Source organism: Ornithodoros turicata, unplaced genomic scaffold, assembly GCF_037126465.1.
Source record: "Ornithodoros turicata isolate Travis unplaced genomic scaffold, ASM3712646v1 ctg00000858.1, whole genome shotgun sequence".
NCBI lineage: Eukaryota > Metazoa > Arthropoda > Arachnida > Ixodida > Argasidae > Ornithodoros > Ornithodoros turicata.
Window position 1 is genome coordinate 596,494 of NW_026999407.1, and position 23,073 is coordinate 619,566.

Sequence of the window (23,073 nt, forward strand, 5' to 3'; positions counted from 1 at the left end):
CTTTCCTCCTAACATTCCCAATGGCCTCTACCACCTGCTACGCATAGTGTGTATGTGTAGTTGGGCAGAAAAACACAGCAGACGACGCGGACAAGCAGATGACGTGGAGCTTGTCCGTGTCGTCTGCTGGGTCTTTTGTGTTCTCCCCTTTGGAATATGAACCCGTATCAAACACACTCGTCTTTCAACACTCAGCCTAAACATTATTAAGACGTTTAATATGCAGTGTTCGAACAATATCCGAGCATAATGCCTTGACGCAATCTTTCGGACAAAAGTTTGGTCATTTGCCCTGCCAGCGATATTCTTTCCGAACCAGATGAAATACGATACTTTATCTTGGCTACAGAGACATCGGGAAGTCCTTCAAGGCAGTGGGGGCGGCGAGCCCCAGCCCCAACCCAACCCAACCCAACCCAACCCAACCCAACCCAACCCAACCCAACCTAACCTAACCTAACCTAACCTAACCTAACCTAACCTAACCTATGATGTCGTCTGCAAACATGTTTGCTGCAGTCAAGTCCCAGCAATTAGCTTTATTTTGAAGGCTGTAGCATGCACTTCGCATCAATTCGTAGATATCTGCTTTCACCACACAGCGCATTCCCTGGTTCACCAAAAATTTACTCTGGAAATACCAGAGTTGCCAGACATATTTATTTCAATATCTCTGAGCGAACGTTCCCTTTAGAGCAGTAGCAAAGATGTGCTTTTAAAGGAAGTTCCCCACAGTTACGTTTCCCAGTGCAGGTTTCCTGCAAGCATGCTCGGAAGAGGTTCTGCCTAACTATAGCTTAGGTATCGTGAGAAGAAAACTGTGTCAGCATAGCACAGTTGCGCCTCCTTGAACGGTAATGGAGAATGTGTGGGTTGGATTCCTTCAGCTGATATGTGCCAGCATTTTGTGGACTGTGGAGATAATTGCTCGCGTACAAGTGTGTAGTAATTTAAGAGTATTTTTATTATGTATCAAAGTGCTAACTCTCTGAATGTATTTGAATCTGTAATCTGCATGTTGAGTGCCAATATATTTCTCATGTAATACACAGAAGGTTTAGTATTACGTATTATAATATAAAATGTGAGTATTAGTAATGTATTTTAATGCAAGTTACAAGTAGCATTTGTCCCAGTTAGTTGGTTAATTCTCAGAGCTTTACTTTCATCCTTAACTACAGCCAAACCTCGATGTAACGAAAAGCTATACAATGAAATTCGCGATACAGCGAAATAATTTGCGCTGCCACCCACAATTGCCAGTCTTATTTTTATCAGGCTCAATGCAACAAAATGTTGGGAACAACGGAAGAAATGGCATCCGTCAGGGGCTCCATTATATCGAGGTTCGACTGTAGTGGTGACTGAACTATTATGATATGTGAGCTATTACCCAACCTAACCTAACCTGTTGAAGAACTTCAGCTTGATTGATTGATTGACTGTAGTGGTGAGTGAACTATGATGATATGCAAGTTATTACCCAACCCAACCCAACCTAGCCTAACCTGTTGAAGAACTTCAACTTGATTGATTGATTGATTGACTGTAGTGGTGAGCGAACTATTATGATATGTGAGCTATTACCCAACCTAACCTAACCTGTTGAAGAACTTCAGCTTGATTGATTGATTGACTGTAGTGGTGAGTGAACTATAATGATATGCAAGTTATTACCCAACCCAACCTAACCTAACCTGTTGAAGAACTTCCACTTGATTGATTGATTGATTGATTGACTGTAGTGGTGAGCGAACTATTATGATATGTGAGCTATTACCCAACCTAACCTAACCTGTTGAAAAACTTCAATTTGATTCATTGGTTGATTGACTGTAGTGGTGACTGAACTATTATGATATGTGAGCTATTACCAAACCTAACCTGTTGAAGAACTTGAACTTAATTGATTGATTGATGGATGGGTGGATTGATTGATTGATTGATGCTTTCTTTTTTTTTAGGAAAGGGAGAGAGACACACGATGACCTTCAGGCGCTCCCTGTGTGGTTCCACGGAAGAAATGGAGCATCGCGAGAAAGCCAAGCATTTAACCGTGGGAAGGATGCACCATTGTAACTTCTGCAACTACAGCAGTCGAGTGCTGACTCACGTCAAGGACCATGAGAGAAGGCACACGGGAGAGAAGCCTCATTTGTGTCGAGTGTGCTCCAGGAAATTCACGCAAACGAGTGCCTTGAACAGACATCTCAAGACGGTCCACCGAGGCCGTAGGAATTGTTTAAATTCGCGCGGAGGAATACGAGGGGGTCCGCGGCAATGTGATGCACCTGTGTGAGCATCGTGGAGAAGCCCCACAGATTCTCTGCCAGTGCATTGGAGGATTTGTGGTAGCCTCCAGGGCACGCAAACTGGGTGAACTGTTCAATACTTGTGACAATACAATACAGTTTTGCAATATATTTGTCCACGCAGCTCGCAAAACGTGGTGTTGAAAAGGTGATGATGATTGGGGCGTGTAACATTGCGTATCCGTAGGGTTCTTTGTTTTCAGGTTATACCCGATTTTTCATGATAGTTCCCCCCGAACAAGTTTTCAAGAATCGCGGACCTTCAACTTGTGATTGTAGGTAAGCCGTCGGAAAAGTGAATCATAATGTCAGCAAAGGGAGCTATTTGTGTTAAACCTACTTGTCCTCCTTTTTTTAATCCCCTCCCGCAGGAGAAAAGACAAACTTTTGTGGAGCTCGGACATGTGTTTGAATACCACGGCCATTCGCTGCCCCAGTTCCGAGCGGGAATATCAAGGTTATCGATTCTCGTCCCAGTGTCACAGCCAGTGGCTTGTTTCAGATATGCCTTTCGTTTCACCCGAAAATTCCCCGATGACATATCAGACGGAGATTGAAGCGCTTCATTTCTTCCGGAGCTCTCTCGCGTAAATAGCACCCGATTTTTCGCTCCCAAATTTGAAAAATCATAAAACCCGAAAACAGAGAACCCTACATATCCGGCATGTCACAACTGACATCCTTCGAGATATACCCAGGATGTCGCACTGGCGGTCTTCAATTATCGTTGTCACCAGTGGCCATTGAACAAGTATGTAGCGCCACCGAGCATCTAATGCAGCAACTTCTGAAATAGCGTTGGGCACAGGATTCCCTGACACGCTTGGTGGCGCTAAGTGCAAGTTCAATGCAGAGCCATTGATGGTGAGAGTTTGGCCATTTTCTTATCTTCTGCCGCCGTGAGAGGGTGGAGCCCGTTTCGATGTTGGAACTGCCGTTGCAGCGCCTGAGATCCCCGAATCCAAGCAGAACCCTTCTGGAACGGAGCACTAACTGGAGAGTTTATTGTGCCGCGAGAAACACTCGATGGAGATATTTCTAATACTGTAGGCATTCTGTGGCTCCTAATTTTTCTTATTGTCTTTTCCTTCTGCCGTAAAAGGAAGTTTTTGATGCAGAAAGAGAAACACTTGATTGGCAGCATGCATGCAAGTTGACACCTTGGTGCTTAAGCCGATACTTTCGAAGGTTGCTAACGGATCTTATCTAATTAATTAGCCACATTGAAAAAAAGAAAGGCCAGTAACTTCATGTTCACATTCAGTTGGTTTGATCTGTGGAGAGAGAAACGGTGCATTCTTAAACGCCAGTTCATAAATAGTATGACAATCGTCGTGGGAGAAAACTTGCGACACAATCACATTTAGTGAACATATTTGCGCGATATACGGCCTGTTTTACCTAAGGTGACAAAAAAATTCGAACTGGTGACGTACTCGCCAGACGATTGTTGGACCTTCTGGAAACTTTTGCCACCATTGAAGGAGGCTTTGGACAATTTTTAATTCTGGGACATTTATTTTTGTCAATTGAACTTTGAAAATTGCCAAGCGAACGTCACCTTTTTTGTACAGTAATACGAAATCCTCCGCAGACAACCACAGAACCAACCAAAACTATGCGCAGTATCGCGACAGGAATAGTTTAAAAAAATAGTAAAAATTGGGCTTTAGCCCCGCCTGTTTGATTGTCGCAAAGAAAAGCGCGCAGTATTTGCGGGGAGAGGAGGGCGTGTTCTTCCTCTTGTTTTACCTTTCTTTGCGCCGCGTTGACCTTGATGCTGGTGACAACTGACTTATCGCAAAGAATCCAAAACAAATGAAGGCGGTGACACTTTCTTGTCTAGACGCAGATTTTGCGCGCGCTTCAATCAAGCACGAAAATCAAGAAGGCGGGGCTAAATCGTAATTTTAAAAAAAATTTTTTCGAGTAGTTCTGTCGTGATGCTGCGCGTAGTTTCTGTTGGGCCTGCAGTTATCCGTGGAGGACACGATATTTCTGTAAAAAAAGAAGTAAGGTTCGCTGGAAAAAAATACGTTATAAGAAAATTAAAAATTGTCCAAAGTGTCCAGTTGTCCTCAATAGTGGCAAAAGTTTCCAGAAGATAAATGCCGAAAGTCCGACAATCCTCCAGCGAGTTTCTTCGCCAGTTATAATTTTTTTGTCACCTTAGGTGAAGCATCCTGTATACTGACTCGGTTAAATGTGGATTATATAAACGACCAGGCCAAATGATATGGTGAGACGGCCATTCAAAAATTTATTCCGCTCATTTTTTATTTTCGCTTCAAGAGGACAAACATTATCTTGCATCACACATTGTCTCTTCATGTTGAACACTTGGAACGTAGTGTGTGTATGTTATGGTACCTGAACAGCACACCTGCTCACTCGACATGCATCCACACAGTGCAGTCGTAGAAAAGTAGATGATGATTACTGCTTTGATCCAGCATCTTTGACTACGTTGGAATTGTGCATGTAGCCTCGTGGTTTAGGGTTAAATGCCGTAAAACCAGTTTTTAGGTCACTACCACCACCTGGTAAAGCCGGAAACAACCAGAGAACCAAAGTCGACAAAGTGCAAACTCGGTCACATGTGCAGGTACGGGTGAACACTAAATGCTTTGCACACACCACTTCATGTCACAGCGTGCTATTCTGTGTTCACTTGTATTCACTTGTGTTCACTGTGTTCTGTGTTCACTGTGTTGTGTTCACTTGTATTCACTTGTGTTCACTGTTCACTGTATTCACTTGTTCCATTTTCCCGCCCAAAGACCTGCTCTTTCACACAATGCTACCATATTTCACCTTTTCTACAGCTTTTAATCTAAAACCCAATTATTTATTTATTTAGAATACGTTAAAGACCCAAACGGGTACAACATGATGGAGAAGTTGGGCGACAATAACGTTGCAGAAAAACGGAAAAAGTAATCAACATGATCGGCAAACATCGAAAGAAACGTCAGATATACTAAAAAAAGGAAATACAATATAGTCATCCAGACATAAAGCAGAAACCAGCAAGGATGTACACATATAGATGCCTTGAACAACAGTGCGAGAAAAAAAAACAGCTAAAAAACAACGTAATTTTATTATTATTATTTTACCCACTCACTTGCAGTTTGGAAAAAATGCAATACATGACAGTCATTCATTAATCTTGTCACACCTCGTGTACTTTGTTGACGTGATATTTTGTCGCTTGCAACGGCTGTATCTGTGTCGTCGATGCACACAACAACTGTCGTGTTGGTCAGGAGGTTTTCCCCATTCCACCGCCTCCAGCGGAACTGCCGTGGTTTGCTTTCTAACCTAGACGACGTTAACCATCTCTTCGACAAGTACAATGCGGCATGTGTTTGCTTCGAGAAACATATTTAAACGCACACCAAATCCAATCCTGATTTTTATCACTTTTCTAACCTACTGATTTTTACCCAGAGATGCAGAAAAAAACACAAAACCTGAATTTTACCCCTCGATTAAAAAAAAAAAGAGAATGGCCCGCTTTACCCCTCGATTCAGAAAAAAGATGCTAAAACCCCTCAGCACGAGCGTCTAACTCCGCATTACCAGGGTGTCTACCAACCTGGAAAACCTGGAAAACAGGGAATTGTCAGGGAATTTTGATGTGACAGGAAAAGTCAGGGGATTGTCAGGGAATTTGGCCAAAAAGCAGCTGAAGCCAGGGAAAATTGCAGACAAGTGCCGTGAGGATGCACAGCGAATCGCGAGTGCTGACTGGTGGTTGAGTGGCAATGCCGCAGCAATCTTACCGCGAGTAGCAGTTCGCCAGTACGACAAGCTCTGAGGCAGAAAAGTAGGGTATCTTCTCACTAATATACTTCATAAATGATCTGTTTTATGAGGGATCTGCATCAAAACACAGGAGCAGGCACCAAGTTACCTTTTGTTTTTGTAAGGGAATTTGCTTGAAATAGTCAGGGGATTTGAAGGCTGCAATTTGGTAGACACCCTGATTACGACGACCCGTTTAAAACTTCGCTGGCTCTTACCGACTCACGTGCGATCCTTTCGTTTCCGTTCCAGGCAGCCAGGAGGCGCCAGCTCTCTTCCACGGAAACGAGGCGTCCGGCGATCACCTCGAGGGGCATCGCAGGCACTTCGCCAAGGAGCATCACAACAAGCGCTTCACCAGGGGACGGATACACCTGTGTCGCTTCTGCCCCTACTCAAGCGACATCACCACCAACGTCCGCGCCCACGAGAGAACGCACACCGGGGAAAAGCCGTACATGTGTTCCGTGTGCTCCAAGGGTTTCACCCAGAGGGGGAACCTGGACACGCACATCAGGACGATCCACGGCGGACGGAAGAGCCGGTCGGGCCGAGGCCGGGCCGCGGTACGGCCGGACCACGAGAGGGAGGAGTCGGCCGAGAGGCCCAACATCTGCGACCGCTGCGGAAAAGCGTTTGCGACGCAGTGGGGTCTTCAGAGACATTTGCTCTGCCACTGATAGCGTTTCGCATTCTCTCGTCGGTTCACACGTGACGTGACGTTGGACGAGACGTTGAACTGTTCGTGAAAGTGATGTGCTACTCGCGGAATCTCCACTAGTCAAGTATTTTTAGGGTGCGGTCGTTAGGGAGGAATAAATGTTGCGTGAAAGAATTCCGTCTGGCTTTTCTGCTGCGGATTTTCATCCGTGTCCTGGGTAGGGTTCCGCGTTTTTCGGTTTTTATTTTTAGGCGGATTCGGCGCGTGTTTTCCGGGGTTTATTGATTTTCACGAAGTCGGCGTTTTTCTATGTTTTTCCTGGGGCGTACGTGGTTTACCCGACAGTTATCGACGAATACAAATCACAATGTAACTTCAGCACGACGCTCATTCAACAAGGCGTTGTTCGCTGTGGTGGCTTTTTACGGCTAACGAAATAGTAAGCGGACATTTTTCACGACCGTCGTATTTCTGTAGGGCTTTCTCATCTACATCACCAACTTGCTGGGCGTGTGCCGCAACTTATCTCTGTCCGTTCCCGGAATGTCGCTCTGTATTCAGTGTTTTTCTATTAAAACCGAATGAGGGGATTTTTACCCGGCACGATGTTTTCGCCGTTTCCCAATTAAAACCGAAAACGCGGAACCCTAGTCGTGGGTCATTGAAGCTGAGAGGGAAACAGAATGTAAGGAGGAAAGATGAAAGTCACTGAAAAGGTTAGCCAGCTGTGGGACTCGAACCCACATCTTCTGGATTACCGTACTCTCATGTAAGGAGGAAGTTGAGTAGAGAGTTGAGTTGGAGTTGAGTTGTAAGTGAAGGAAGGGAAATTTAGATAGGGAATGTAGGGAAAGAAAAGGGAATTCGGGGATAGTTTATGATAAACTGGGATTTTTGGAAAAGGTAGTACATTGAGGAGGACGCTCCACAAGAAGGATGTAAAACTGGGAGGGAAATGAGAACTAGCGGAGTATATGAAGGAAATAGGAACACGATGAAGACAAACTAGAGAGGTCTGCAACTTCATGCACGAAGGGGAAGTTTTGTCCTGATAAAGGTGAAAGCATTCAGCACTGGTTGCTACAGCAGAACATCTTTCTGCCAAAGTTCGTAGGACACCTAAAGGAAACTTGGTTGGTGTTTCAAAAACGTGTGACTGCAGGTTTAGTGCGCATCCTTACCTCCATTATACCTTCTACTGTATTAAGTCTATGCCATTTCCGTTTATTTTTTCCTTTCGCTCTATTAAACATATCCCCCCCCCCCCCCTCTAGGCCAACATATTATGACCCGCTTGAGTGTTCTCCGACATAATTGATATAACTGGACAAGAAAGCAGAGAAACTCCGACTTAACGTAACAAGAGAAGAGACCGTTTTGATTGTTTTGACTTCGACAACGCGGTGACCTTGGCTCGAGAACAAAGATGGGGACCCAGAAAGCTTCTAGAGTCGTGGCACATATATGGTGACCCCTCGGTTTGTAACAAAAACCTCTAACCAACTACCTCTAACCAACCTTTAATAGCGACCGGTTGTGTAATCTCTCATTCAGTTTGGCACTGATGATGTCCGGACGAAACATCTGAGTAAACCTCGTTATTTTGTTACGTTAAGTCGGAGTTTCTCTACTTTTTTGTCCGGTTATGTCATCTCCCGGCTTTTGGTGTATTTTTGTACGAATTGATGGAACTGTTGCATCTGTTTTGCAGGCAACAAAGAAGAAGACACCGCCGGTCCCTTCAAGTGCTCCTGGTGTGGCAGACTGTTCGACTCCGACAAGCACCTGACGGAGCACCAGAGCGCCGAGCATTCCCGCAAGCGAGGGAGGCACAAGTGTCGATTCTGCGACTACAGCAGCAACGTGAAGACTCACGTCAAGGACCACGAGAGAAGACACACGGGTGAGAAGCCCCACATGTGCCATGTGTGTGGCAGGAGGTTCACGCAGAGGGGAGCCCTGAAGACACATCTCAAGACGGTCCACGAAGGCAGAACGACGTACGTCTGCTCCACTTGTGGGGACAGGTTTGTGTGGAAGAGCCAGCTGGATCGACACCAAATGGTTCACTGCAACGACCTGTGGGGAGGTGTTTAAAGTAGCGCGGAAGTCATTTTTAACACCCTTTTTTCTTCCTATAAAACTGTTAACTAGCCCAGTAAGATGCACCGTACGAAGTAATTCACACCACAGAGTCATAATTATCTCGGAAATTGAATTTAAAATACGCCGCAAAAAAGCGACCGTGCGCCACGGTGGTGAAGAGCAGTACCAGCCTGTGATCTGCCTGGAACCTCGCGCTGACGCTATAAGGAGAACGCTCGCTGATTGGCCTAGAGAAATGTTTGTCTGCTACTCCTCTGTCGTCTGCTACTCGGCTGTTCGGGGTTCCGAAAAAGCCTTTCTCCTGGCTCGGTAATGATTCGGCTGCTCCTTCTGTCCCCGATTCTCCGGGAGAACTGGCAAAACTTGTTTACGGCGGCACAGGGACATGACACTGACCCCAACTGACTGGTGAACCAGAACGAGTTCTCCATATAACGTCATCGGTGATGTGGCATCATACCTCTTCATCCTCGTTATACCTGGAGTGGCGAGTTAAGGGTAAACGCGCGGAGCCACGTTGATGCGAGTTTTTTTCTGGGAAACAAATTGCACACATCAAAACCTTTTTACGCTATTCAGTACAATGACACACGCACTTTCATCAGACATCTTGATCTGAAATTTTTTTTGGTTTTTCACTCTGTACTCCTTTAAGCGGAACAGTGCTCTTCAGGAGCATCTACTTTTGCAGTGATCTACGAAAAGAACTTCTTTTGAATCACAGAAGAAGGGCATTCAGGTTGAATGGTGCTCTTCAGCAGCGACTGCTCTTCCGTGTGGGAAGGATGTCTTTTGGTTCGTGGAAAGGCATTCAGGCTGAAGAGTGCTCTTCAGCAACATCTGCTCTTGCAATGAACCTGGAAATAACTTCTTAGGAATTGTCGAAAGGCATTCAGGAACAGTGTTCTTCTACTATTGCACTGAACCTGGAAAGCTGTTATTTGCGGTTGTGGAGGTGCATTCGGGCTGAAGAGCCCTGCTCAGCAGCTCTCACGTTCCTCCGCTTTTATTCCAACAGGGAGTAACAGACACTAGAACGTCCTGCAGTGCTACTGACAGAGATGTCACAATGCTACTTTTGTACTGATTGTGAATCATGAATCATGGGAAGCCATTCATGCCGAGGAAGCTCTGCAACAGAGTCTGCTCTTGCACTGAACAAGGAAAGGACTTCTTTGGAATTGTGGAAAGGTGTTCAGGCTGAAGGGTGCCCTGGAGCATCTATTCCTACAATCAAAGCTTCCTCCCCCCACACACACTAGGGACTCTGTAAACAACAACAAAAAGCTCATATGCAGCCCCGAGCCCAAAATTCTCGAAAGTAACGTTAGGTAACAAGCGAGCTGGTGGTGACGATCCGTGACTTGAAAACCCGAGACGAGGTAGACAGACAAACACAGACACAGTCTCAAACTCAGCTCAGAGAGCATGTTTGTGTTTGTCTGTTATCGTCCTCTACCTCATCTCTGGGTTTTCGAGTCATGGATCAAAATTCTTGATTCTCGTATTTATCGTCCAATCCCTTTCACTGCATTTATCTTTGAAAAGGCATTTCTGACCATGCTTGTTCTTGTAGGCCCAGAAATCAGGCGCACTGTTTGAACTTATTTTGTAACAAATAGGTCTGTACCTTGAACACTGCCTTATGCCTGTTTCACCGACGTATTTCATCGCTGCAACGAGCAGTAAACGGAGACTGCTTAACAAATCCAATTTTGGTCTAAACAAATTGTGGCCTAAATTAACCGCATCTTACCAACTCAAAGTGTGGGTGCAGCTGGTACAGTTTACTAATCGGGTTCCCTAGCTCAGGAAAGAACTCTGGAGAGATCTCATTGGTCAAATACAGTCACCTGCTGCCAACAGAGTATTTTTTATCTTTTCCTCATCACACATAATGGGTGGCATAGTGTGTAAACATGGCCGAAGCTTTTGTGGCTTTTTCTGGTCCACGTGGCAAAGACAGGACAGCCACCACGGAAGCGGTGTGGTCAGTCGTTACTAACCACACCCATGCCAACACCCATTAGCAAACTGCACGCAAAACTGTCCAAGAAGTCAGTGGCTTCAACACCACCTTTCAAGGAAAATCCTCGCGCTACATTGCTTCAGCATGTACATTATTAATGCGTAATGAATTATGTTGTCAACGCACGCAATTGTGCAAGTGCTGCACCGAGAGTGTTTCCCAGTACCCGAGAATACCCTGATTCACTACGGCATTAAATTTGGAAGTCAACTATATAAGTTCTATGTCTACAGGTGGTAGGGTTCAGAATACTGAGCCATTTTTGCAGTCTAGGGATGTCTAAATTTAGATCCAGTGACAGGATTTTATTGCCACAGGGTGTTATAGGACTATAACCATTTGGGCAACCAGGATATCGCAAGACTACAACTTTTATAGCGTAGTAAAACCCCCATGCACGAAGAACGACACGAAGCCTCAGTTCTCTCTAGTCAACGACTTTATTTAAGTGATGGTGACTGGGGCAATTCCTGGCTGTAATGTGGTCAAATGGAATAATCTGTTGCCACAGTATAAAGATCAAAGTTCTATGCTACTGCAACAACTACAAATACAACGTGTGTTTCCAACCTATTAATGTAATTTTCTTTTCTCTCCTTTTATTGGCCTATACTAGCTGTGGTGTTCTCGTCTGGAGTACGAGAGTCTAGTTTTGTGAAAAAGCTGTCTCCATTGTCTTTCTTTGTTTTTTTCTTTCAAGTCAACCTATTGATGAAGATCAAAAGAAAAACAATTTTTATAAGAAAGTCATAAAAAGAAAAATGAAAGAGCGAGAGATATATGCATTTGTGCAATATTTTGTGTTGTCAAAAAGATGACAAGAACCCGTGTGATTTGGGTACCTTTACTTTTTATTCTGCATATTCTGGATTCTGGATATTCTGAAGATATATATATACGGAACCGAAAACCGGAATAAAACGTTGTTTTCTGAGGAATGAAACTGAACCTGAACAATTTTTTTGCTTGTCCTGAACAAAAAAAAAGTCATACCGGTTTGGGAGTCAGTTCAGAGGTGACATAATTCTACTACAGACTGACCTTTTTCTGAGTCACCTGAAACTCACACCTTTCTCTTACAACCGTGTAAGATGAGCATAAGCTCGCTTTCATGTAGAAAAATTACTGCCCATGAACCGGTTAAACCGGCACCGAAAAAAGTAATGCTACCAATCCCTGTAAATGTCTCTGTATGTGCGGAGGCTGGGGTCGGGGGTCCTCCCTGAGCCGAACCCGAACCAAACTGATATACCCGAACCAGTTCAAGCTGATAATTTTGGTTCAGTGGAGCTAAACCCGAACTGGACCAAAAGAAAATACCGATGAACATGAGACAAATTGATGTTCTGAGGCTGGAACAACATAGAAGGGACAAATACATACAAAGCAATACTTTGTATGTATTTGTCCCTTCTATGTTGTTCCAGCCTCAAAACATCAGTTCTTTCGTGTTCAACAGTTGCCGCCTATGTCGTATGAATGTGTGTATGAGTGAGCAAAAATGTAAGAGTGAAAGGAGGATGAGTGAGAGAGAGTGACTGGTTCGTCCCTTCAGATGACGCACCCTGGAAGTCGCTCAGAAGGTGTGTTAGCTCAATTGGTAGAGCCCTGGACTGGTAATCCAGAAGATGTGGGTTTGAGTCCTACAGCTGGCTAACCGTTTCAGTGACTCTCATCTTTCATCAGAAAATACCGGTTCCAATCCCTGAGCTGTGCTACGCCTACGTACGAAAATGTTCTGGCCCGAGTGGTATGCGCGACTTTCGGCTATGGTTCCCTCGAGTCTGAGACAATCGAGACTCGAGTAAGCAAGCCAGTGAAGCATGCAAACCAACGGGGAAGTCGTACAAGCGACTTTCAACCTGGCGATTGCAAAACTGCGAGCAAGTTAGCGAGCCAAGGAGAGACAGAACGGAAAGCTGACCGTGACGTCAGTGGCTCGAGCCGGGGATCGGACGGCAAAGTAAGAAAAAAAAACAATCTCTCCATAAATACGGGGTATTCGTCCAAACTATTTTGCAGGTACATTCAATGGGCATCAACCTTTGTGCCTGCTCATTTTCATTGTGATCTGTCACAATGAATTTTACCCGGTGGTGACCTTTAATGGTACTTGATGGCTGATCTCGACTATGAGCTCTTTGGTGAGTTGTGTTTGTCTGTTTTTTTTTTGTTCAGATCAACCTATTAACGAACCTATTAATTTATAAATTATTACTACTAATATGAATTATGAGCTGTGTGGTGAGTTGTGTTTGTCTCAAGGTTCTTTGTTGATTGTTTTGTTTTGTTTTCTTGCTTTTACACAAACGTATTAATGCAGACTAGGAAAAAAAAATGAGAGAGGAGCACTTGCGCAATATTTTGTGTAGTCTCAAAGATCACAAGACTACTTGTGATTTCATCTTAATCGAGTCTTAATGCTACTTCATGGCAGTTGTTGACTATGGGCTGTGTGGTGAGTTGGCATATGTTGTGGATGACACACTTTGTTCGGTTTCAGAACTTTTCAGAGATGGGACACTTGAGAGGAACGTACCGTCGGCCATTCGTTGCCAAGAAAGCAGAAATGCACTATGTCAAAACCCTGAGATTTCTGGACCTGAAAATATGCTAGGACACTGGAATCCCAGGATGTGCAGAGGAATGAGTTTCTTCAAACCACTTATGATGCAAGTTTGCGAAGCACAGCCTTCCACTTGCTACAAAGGCATACCATCATCTGCCGTCCATCTTCCTACAACACTTCCCCACGTTTTACTCTGGTACATATAACCTAACACGTACGGCATTTGTACATTCTATTCGAATACACCGCCAATACATGTACACCATTATTTCATATTTAATGAAAAGGAAAAATGCACTTGTGGGAACGGTGAGCATTCACCGAGGTATAAAGGGACGACAAAAGCAACAAGTTTGTTCATGTACTGTGAGTACCACGTGAAATATGAAATGTGTGTGTGTCCAAGACATACTGTGTGTCCTGGGATGGTTTAGTATCGCATGTCGGCGCTGTAGAAATCTACCGTTACAAAGAAACATTGGCTTTACATTTGGTCACACTGCTGTTATGACAGTCGTGTTACTTGGCAAATTTCCAACTTAAGCTCGCAAAAATTTACATAATTCAACTTACGTTACAAGACGTTCGCACCAGGAGGTGGCAAAAACCCAGTAAGAACAAATGCCGTTGACCGCATGACTCTACATGGTGTAGTTTTTTTTATTATATAATTCAATGACACGTTTTCTGGGACACCCTGTAGATACGTAGCAACAAAAAAAAACAGCAGCAGAGAAGGAATGAATGAAGGTGATGAATATTGTGCATTGCTTCCAACTGTTTTGCTGCCTCCCTCTCGCTGTTTACCCTTTATTTTTTTAAATCACGAATGATGCCACAGTGGTCATTCTGTGGATTTTGCCCACCTGAGGCCTGTTTATTGTACGCTGAAATCTCAACAGACGGCACACCGTGTTTAATGGGCAGTGGTGTACGCCCACGTCCGTTTAACGTCCCTCGGGGAAGACTGCGTGTGATCGAAATCTCTGTCGCAAAAACTATCGTAAATAAATGTTATCCGGCTATAATATGCACACTTGTCCATGACCTAAAGAAATGTGCACAAACATTACTTTATCTGTATTGCAATCGCAAATGTTTTCACTCAGCTCTGGAAATATTTCGCTTCCTTCCAGAACTAGCGCACATTATGCGACGAAAGATTTTCGGTAGCGTGAGCTAAAGCCCTGCACGGGCCAGGGCGCCCCGACCTGCGGGCCGGGCTCGTTATTGGCTGTGTGCTCCGGGCCGGACTGACAAAAGATGCCAGGACAACAAACAACTTTCCGAGAGTCAGGCTCGACTGGGTCATGCAGCTAATTCCATGGATTGGAAGACTATTAGTTCATGTCATCACGTGCTTGCGTGCATACATTTGTAAAAACAAGCAAAGGACACTGCATTATGGGTATGATTCGACCCTTAGAACATTCTACATTCTTCAAGCCACTTTGCATTGCTCCCGACTCCTCACGTATTTCACAGATACGTTCGCAAAGCTTGGTGAGAGGGGTAGGAATAGACCTCTCCCTGTTTGTAAACAAATGACGTCATATTGTTCGACAGCGCCACCGATTTGGTAGAGTTGAACTAAGAACAAGGTCGCGCCCGAAAGCCAAATGTCTTTAGGGGATTACGATGGTCCCTGAAAGGGACGCGACCTTCGGTCCTACTTTTCTTTCAACAGGAGGCAGCGAATAAGTGTCCATTCGTGAAACCCAGCCCTCTACTTCCAATTTGTTTCGGTTTCAGTCTGTCTACCAGCGTCATGATGATGTCTCTCGGGCAGAAGTCTATTGGGAGGACTTTGTCGACAGCATGCTCCATAAAAACTTGCTAGTGTAACGATAACGCGCTTACCGGCGTGCGCTCTGGACTTAATTTGGTCTCGTGCTGTTGTGGTGTTAAACCGAGAGTTCTGCTATGTTTGGGGCCGTGTCATCTCTTCTTATAAATTCATTTACGAATTTGTTTGATAAGGGCTAGAAACGCGTACGACACGGCGGGAAATACTAGGCCGGGCTCTAATCGCTTAGTCAGCGGGCCGGGCCGCCGGGCGGCATAAAAACGTGAAGGGCCGGCCCATTTTTCGATACGCCCGTGAGGGCTCTAGCGTGAGCCACTAACTTTAGCATGCAAACACATCACCGAGATGACAGAGACCGTATGTATTCACAAGTCCTGCCATACAGTTTTCGTCGGTCCCGAGGTATTTCAAATGTCCTCATCCTTACGTTGGACATGGGCGCGGACATGTCGGGATGCCGATGACGCTCGAAATATGTGCACATGCTAACATGCTACGTGCGATTAGTGTCCAAACAATTAATGTTTCTTGATAGCACGACTAAATATAAGGCAGAGAAGAATATCTTCAGGTCGTATTTCAAAACTAATGTGGAGTTGTGCTTAATCCATGCGCTTGATGCTTGTCTTGCCACTTCTCCGACCCGCCATTTTAGTGTGCCCAACGTTCGCATTTCTTGTCTTTTGTCTGTCTGCGTCGTCTGCGTCCGTGTCCGGCATGTCCGGCATGCTATCACGCCAGTCCGCTGTAGTTACGTGTAGTTGCGCGAAAAGTGGAACAACACAAATGAATGTGATTTCAATTAGTGTAGAGATTTCACGCAGAGTTTGCACTTCATCAGCAAATTTAACATGCAGCGAAACACGTAGCAAACAAACAAGAGGGTGAGTCTTGTGCAGGTGCCAACTGGCCGAGTTTTATGGTTTATTTATCATATACAAATACTGTGTAGAGACTATACTGTACAAAAGAAGGGCGCAGTTACTGTGCTTGTATTACCAAGTTGTTGTTGTTAACGAGAGGATAGAGAGGTAGCAAGCGAGCTGGTGGTATAGATCCATAAAACCTCCCAGACTAGGAAAAAAGAAAAAAAAAAAAAAAAACGACAAGGACCAGCTTTCATGGTTAGTGTGAGCTAAACCGAGTTTTTGCCTCCATAGAGAGTTTGTGTCAGAATTTGCTTTCTTTCTCCATAGGCCCACCCCAGACCCTTGAAGAATTTTCTTTGTCCAAACTGGACACCATCCAAGGCATAGTTGCAGGGCAACCAGCATTTCCAGGAGATCATTTACCATAGAGAGCAAACTGTTTGTCTCGGACACTATGCTGTACCCGGAAGACTTTGACTTTCCGAGACACCTTTTGAAGGTAACACGTGCGTGTTTGCCCTTTCTTCTGTGTGCTAGCCTCCGATTATCAATTTTCATCGGTTTCACAACACCTTTAACCTCTTAAGAACCCATTTAGTAGTGAGCGTGCATATAGCTATCTCACAACCAAATAGTGCCAGCATTTTGCGTCAGCAAATGCCGTTCAACAGTAACATACGCATCGTATTTCAGGCCGTCGACGAAGTTCCGGGATGTACAAAGAATGACGTCTCCTGTAAGGCGGTAAGGTGAACCTTCGACACTTTCAGCTTGTGTCTGAAGGCGTGTCATAGTGCTGGTGTAATTCTGACATAATTTTTATCGCAGAAAAGTTCCCAGAAAGCACGCCCCAAGCCCTTGTGCTGCTGGTGCAATAACGGTGGACGCCATTACCAGCACATCCGTTCCGTCGGGGTGCAGACATTTGCACGTACCTACAACAAGGGTACGCAGACACCCATCTTGCGCAAGAACCAGCGTACGTAGCCGCTTCGAGCACCCTGCATCTCTACCTGAAAGGCGAATCCCATAACCCACAAGGAACGACAAAAAGAAAAAGAAAAAAGCAGTGTCGCGGCTACAAAATCTTGCATCTGCTCCCCGTAGATATTTGTCGCTTGTTGCCATTGCGTCCCCAAAACTCGCTAGACTTGGCGGTATGTAGCGTGGGTTTGCAAGCCAGCTTCGTTATATAATGCAATTTCGAGACTGTAGCGGAACAGCACCGTTTGAATCGATGGTTATCGCGTACAACCAAAATCTGTTAGACATTGTTGTGGAAACGGGTTCGCACCGGATTGCATTCGTTCCGTGTCACATGGTGAAATCAAGTGGCGATACATGCGAATGAGTTCAGGGAACTCAACGAATGCAACAAATCAGGGAAAAGAGGCGCCGACGCCAGGAATCGAACCTGGGTCTTCTGATTTCCGGTCAGATATGCTACCACTACGCCACACCAGCATGCTGTTTCCCATGAGCCATTGAGTGCCTCAAGTACGGGGGGGACGGACACCCAACCACGCTATTCCCATTCTCTGGGAATAGCGCTGATGTGGTGTAGTGGTACTAGCATATCTGGCCGGAAAGAAGAAGACCCAGGTTCGATTCCTGGTGTCAGTGCCTCTTTTCCCTGAGTTGTTGCATTCGTTGATTTCTGGGTGTTGAGGCTTACATGTTTGTGTCGTCCCCAAGTGTGGTCTGCCTCGGCCAAATCTCGTTGTTTACGTCGAACTCATAATCTTTTCCCTGTCGCGCCAACAGCGTACCCTCGTGGTAGAGAGGTAGCGAAAACAACGACGATAAACCTTTCGAAGAAACAAAAGACGAAGGAAAAGTTGTACTCCAATATTTTATCGCAAATTTGATAACTTTTGACATGGAAGAGGGAAGGCCAAACACTGTTTCTTGGAGAACTACCCTTGTTCCCTGTCATCACGTTGCCAAGTGTGGTCCAGATAGGCTTCTTAGTTGTCTTTCCTCGTGGTACTTCGCCAGTTAAGTGACTGATAAAGCAACACTTTTGTGAACTAATCTAATGCTTCGCTAGTTTCGAGCAAAAGAAATGAAAATAGAACTAATGTGCCTGTATAAGGCTTCGTATGTTCGCCCTTGATGTCTCTATTATCAGCATTGACATCATTTGCGAATGACATTCTGTTTCTTCGTGTTGCTCAATGTAACACGAAAGAATGACATTCGGTGCGACTGTCATTCTCCGGGAATGCCATTCGCTTTGCCGTTTGACAGGGGTATAACTTCGTCGGCTACCAGGATTTGCGCGTGATTGTCATCCCAGTGATCGTTGGAGGTCTGCAGAGGAGTGGCGCTGTACGTGATGCCCGTACCTGCAGGGTTTACAGGATTTTCTGGCCATTTTGACGGGTTGTGAGTAGAGCCCTGCACCATCCGCGGATGGAAGCGGATATCCGCGGATATCCGCAAGATACTTGCGGATTCGGATGAAAATTCCGAACTTTCTGCGGTGTGCGGATGGCGCAAGGTCGGATGCGGATACGAAGGCAGCGGATCGGTAGCGGATCGGATGCGGATATACCGCGTGCTGTAATTTTTCCACCAGCAATTTATTTGTATTGCGCTGCGACAGCGAGCGAATGCTCTGGTTCACCTTTGACCATGCACGGCCAAGACGGGAGAGAAGGCATTCTGGCGTCTCGAACCGCGCTAGCACCGACGAGGTAGCATTCCACGCGTTACAGAAGGCTCTCCGTAACGCGTTTGTTGAAATGTTTACCTTTGCTGGTCGTCGTGAGTCGTTCCGTGGCAGCATGGAGGCATCCGAAATTATACCAACATATGCTTCCGGCAGTCTTTACGCGTCCTTCGAAACGTGCGGATTTTGCGGATCGGATGCGGATGGTGCGCTTTGGTCAGCGGATCGGATGCGGATGTAAACTGTTGTGTGTGCTGCGGATGCGGATCGGATGCGGTAACGGTTGCGCGGATGCGGGTCGAATGCGGATGCCAAAAATGTCATCCGCGCAGGGCTCTAGTTGTGAGATCCTCGGGGTGTGGTAGGCGTTGGGAACGTTTACCACACAGCAGCGACCATTTGTTTGCGGTATTTATTGAGCTATTCGTGACACCTAACCATTTCATCCTTTCAGGCAACACGGACAAAAGCGACGCTCCATCCTTCGAGTGCTTCGCGTGTGGCAGCATGTTCTCCTCCAAAAGGTACCTGAAAAAGCACCACGATGCCAAACACTCCCCCGAGGAAGGCACAAATGTCGCTCCTACAATTATTCCAGCAAAGGCATAGCTCACGACGAAAGCACGGCACACCCATATGTGAAGCACGTTCAGAGAAATTCGGCACCGGAGGGTAGCTTGGACGAGGATTTAAAAAGAGTGTTCGAGGTGGAGAGGAGGAAACATGAGGGAGAGAAGAAGAGAGAGAATTGACCACGAGTGCTCTTCAGTGGCAGCACGTACAAAGTTTATTCAGCCTCTGCGCAAATAGGATGGAAGATATATGCGTGTGACCAGGGATGGAAAAAGTCCGAGACAAAGAGTGACCTGCTCCAACGTTGCCCAGACAAGGAAAGGCTGCGCGCTCGTCGACGTGATGTAACAATTAAGAGTTGGCCAATCGGGACAGCGTTTTCAACGGCCAGAGACAATCACGAACAGGCTTCCAGCAGTCGTGGCCGCGGAGGGGAACCACCGTCATCTGCGAGCTGTGACTGAATGTCCCTTCGTACTAAATGGGAAAACTTGGAAATAAAGTGCAAAGCGGTCTCAATCTTTCTCAGAAGTGATTGCGCTTGCACCGATGGTATGCCACGGAGAGGTGATGACTGTGGAGTTCCTCTACACACTTTTTGCCTAAATATTTAGGTCCGCAGGTTTCGGATGAGCTGCAACCACTTGCGGGTTCTTCAATTCGCACAACGATGAATTGAAGTAGCGGATGAATTCGGACTCCTAATGTCTAGTGAAGATGGGAGAGGAGGCTATGAGCAGGCATTCTGCATCTACAGGGTGCGGCACTCAGTGTGTGCCACATTTCCATCACTTCACGAGAAAAGACGATAGAGTCAACTCGCCTGAAATTTGGCACAGTGAGAGCCATTCTCTTGAAGTTTTTTTAGCATTCCTCGCGGACGTCGTCTGTTCGCGCATACAGGAGATAAAAATTGGTTAAACTTTTGAAGCCACGCATTTTCTATGGCCTATTCCCGGTTATTTTGGGGACACTTCGTTGAAGAACCGCATTTCACAACAAGTTTCGCCACATCACACACAGGTGGCGCAAGGTGCCAAGCGAAGCCGAAGCTCTTTGAGCAAGCTTTGCACCACCTGCGCGTGATGTGCCGAAACTCGTTGTAAAATGCGGTTCGCCAACTTAACGTCCCCATAATAACCCGGGAATAGGCCCCAGAAAATGCACGGAGTCCAAAGTTTAAAAAAAATTATATCTCCTGTATGCGCTAACAGACGACGTCTGCGAGGAATGCTAAAAAAACTTGAGGACAATGCCTCTACCTGTGCAAAATTTCAGGCGATTTGGACTCTATCATCTTCTCTCACGAAGTGACGGAAATGCGGCACACTTGAGTGCCGCACCCTGTAGGTGGCGTTGCCTGCGCACAGACGTGCATCTTCATAAGGGCAACAGATCCTATATGTGTACCATGTGCCTGAACAGCTCCCCTTCAGGTTTGCTGTTTGCGAAGACACGGCATGTGCATTCACACCGGGAGCTTTCTGCACACGCGTGGTGTATATGAGAAGGGATTTTTTGCTTCAGCGCCACCCTGGGAAAACAGGAAGGACTTTCGTGCGCATCATTATTTAGGGTATGGGATTGCGGTACATTGCTCCAAATTTCTCGAGAGATTTTCCTTCCAGACAAAGTTTTCCTAGCAATGTTTCTATAATACTCGCGAGTAAAAGTTTGGATAATCTTTTCTTAAATTGATTGGATTGTGTTAGACCATCCCTCTAGGTGGCCATACGGGGCGTTCCATGAATAATTCAGAAAAGGCAGACTTTATCGGAAAACTTTCTTTTCAGTTAGCATCCTTGAGGCGTCTGTCACAAACTGACCTCTCAGTTGCTCATTTGCATACACTCATTAATGACAACTCCTAGCTTTTAAATTTTTTTCCGGACGTTTTTGGTACCTTTGTTTTAAAAATCAGGACCTTCAGCAAAAAATGTTATAACAAAAATTTTTTCCATACTCTGCGATTTTTTCTGGCGATTAACTCGTTTCACTTTACACATTTCTTGCGTGGATCAGCGTGCTCTTTCCCTCAATTTTGTGTCCACCTGCCTGCAAGGTAAGGAACAGCCACGAGCGAGGGTCCGATATTGCCTATTGTTCTTTACCAGACTTGCATGCAGGGTCGTGACATTTGGTGGGCAAGACAGTGCACTTTTATTGCTCTAAGCACATTACAAGTAGAAACCCATGCATTCCAAAGGGAGTAACTCCTCCTAATCCTACAAGGAGCCTCTGCTCGATGCTTCAAATCCTCTCCTGCTTGATGAGGATGTACCCTCAGTCTGCCAACAACTAAGAGTCAGCCAATAAGGACCCTGTTTTCAACCGCCTTAGCCAATCGCGAAGACGAGCCACAGTCAGCCGTGTGGGCAGCTACAGAAAGGCTGTGAAGCGAAACGCGTTACTGACTCCTACGTTTCCACGTTGCTCGGTACGGAAAAGAAAGTTTTTTTTTTCTTTCTCTGAGCACCTTTTTATTACTGCAGTTGGAAACAAGAGCAATGGTTGACAGGTAATTTACTCGCCAGTTAGTATAGCCAGAGATAGCAGAATGCACAGCTAACCACTGTCGTCTGCGAGTAGTGTACATGCCATCTGCTAAATGGGAAAACAAAATAAAGCGCAAAACGGTCCTATATTTTTTTTAAGACAAATTTTCTGGAAGGTGTGCTGCACTTTTATTCTGCAGGTTCAATCGTCCCAGGATCGCCCCTCCAAATAACGTCAGTTTATACAATCGGTTTCCCTCTGTCCCCTCCCCCACTACGCGCTCCAACAAAGGAACCCCCCCCCCCCCAAAAAAAAAAAGCAAAAAAGAAACGATGGTCTGAATCCTCTCCTGCAGGAAAGGGGTAGAGCTCACCACCAAAGAAATCTCAAAAGTGCTGTGGGCATAGGAGATGTCACATTGACATATTTTGTCTCCCCCACTGCTACACTTTTTGCGTGTTTATGAAGGCACTTCGACCATCTCGTGGCGTAGTGGTTATAGGATGATCGCTTTCCACGCCGAGACTGCATGGGAGGTGACACGGGTTCGAATGCTTGTCACCGGCTGTGCTGTCTGAGGTTTTCCCTGGGTTTTCCCAGACTTTCCAGACGAATGTCCCCCACACTTCCCCCTGAAGTCTGCCCAGGACGCATATACTAACCCCCCCTGTCCCCCACTCCTTCCTGCTGTCCTCTCTCCATCTGTCCACGTCTTTACGCCGCTCATAGCCACGGTTGCTTCGCGGGGCTAACACGGAATTAAAAAAAAAAAGGCACTTCCTGGTCGTTCCACGTTTTTGTACAATGTTGGAAGCTTGGAAAATCGACCGCCGGCGAGGCGCACATAGCCTCTACTCTTTGTTCGCTATATGGTGAGCTAGAAGGATTATACTTGCTACACGGGAGGGTTCTCCTATGGTTTAGAGAGCCTCGTTTCAGAGAATTGCGTTTTAGAGAACAGGTCACGTTTTAGCGAGTTACGTTTTAGGGAAAAAGAGTCTCGTTTTAGCGAATACCGTTTTAGAGACTCCGAGACACGTTTTAGGGAATGCCGTTTTAGAGAAAACAGATTTCGGTTTTGGTATGCTAGCTCCGAAGAACATAAAAGATGAAAAGAGGAGGGAAGCACAGCAGAGATGAATATAGTTCTGGCTACTTGTTTGAGCG

At 45.6% G+C, this 23,073-nt stretch overlaps 2 protein-coding genes, 1 long non-coding RNA gene and 1 other non-coding gene across 6 annotated transcripts; 3 read left to right on the top strand and 1 right to left on the bottom strand.

Moving 5' to 3' along the window:
- The first annotated feature begins 1,942 nt into the window (after positions 1 to 1,942).
- LOC135375399 (uncharacterized) lies at positions 1,943 to 6,957 on the top strand. The gene is made up of 2 exons (XR_010417238.1): positions 1,943 to 4,917; positions 6,375 to 6,957. It is a non-coding gene; the product is annotated as an uncharacterized LOC135375399 (long non-coding RNA).
- A 524-nt stretch (positions 6,958 to 7,481) lies between these two features.
- LOC135375379 (zinc finger protein 394-like) lies at positions 7,482 to 8,880 on the top strand. The gene is made up of 2 exons (XM_064608094.1): positions 7,482 to 7,542; positions 8,495 to 8,880. The coding sequence occupies exons 1-2, from the start codon at positions 7,482 to 7,484 to the stop codon at positions 8,878 to 8,880; spliced, it is 447 nt and encodes a 148-aa protein (XP_064464164.1).
- Positions 8,881 to 16,018: 7,138 nt separating this feature from the next.
- Positions 16,019 to 19,924, top strand: LOC135375386 (uncharacterized). Of its 3 annotated transcripts, none has more exons than XM_064608106.1 (5): positions 16,019 to 16,178; positions 16,491 to 16,662; positions 16,857 to 16,912; positions 16,992 to 17,142; positions 19,292 to 19,924. In XM_064608106.1, the coding sequence occupies exons 2-5, from the start codon at positions 16,618 to 16,620 to the stop codon at positions 19,367 to 19,369; spliced, it is 330 nt and encodes a 109-aa protein (XP_064464176.1). In that variant the 5' UTR covers positions 16,019 to 16,178; positions 16,491 to 16,617; the 3' UTR covers positions 19,370 to 19,924. The 3 variants fall into 3 exon arrangements, with proteins under 3 accessions (XP_064464176.1, XP_064464174.1, XP_064464175.1); XM_064608104.1 differs by having other exon boundaries at positions 16,857 to 16,907; XM_064608105.1 differs by having other exon boundaries at positions 16,857 to 16,907; positions 16,992 to 17,109.
- Positions 17,557 to 17,627, bottom strand: Trnas-gga (transfer RNA serine (anticodon GGA)). Its single transcript has one exon. It is a non-coding gene; the product is annotated as a tRNA-Ser (tRNA).
- Positions 19,925 to 23,073: the final 3,149 nt, after the last annotated feature.

Excerpts from the sequence above, each read along its gene's own strand:
- LOC135375379 (XM_064608094.1), top strand. The coding sequence starts at position 7,482 with ATGAAAGTCACTGAAAAGGTTAGCCAGCTGTGGGACTCGAACCCACAT. Across the intron at positions 7,543-8,494 it reads CCCACATCTTCTGGATTACC|GCAACAAAGAAGAAGACACC; the intron begins GTACTCTCATGT and ends TCTGTTTTGCAG.
- LOC135375386 (XM_064608104.1), top strand. The coding sequence starts at position 16,618 with ATGCTGTACCCGGAAGACTTTGACTTTCCGAGACACCTTTTGAAG. Across the intron at positions 16,663-16,856 it reads TTCCGAGACACCTTTTGAAG|GCCGTCGACGAAGTTCCGGG; the intron begins GTAACACGTGCG and ends ATCGTATTTCAG. Across the intron at positions 16,908-16,991 it reads ATGACGTCTCCTGTAAGGCG|AAAAGTTCCCAGAAAGCACG; the intron begins GTAAGGTGAACC and ends TTTTTATCGCAG.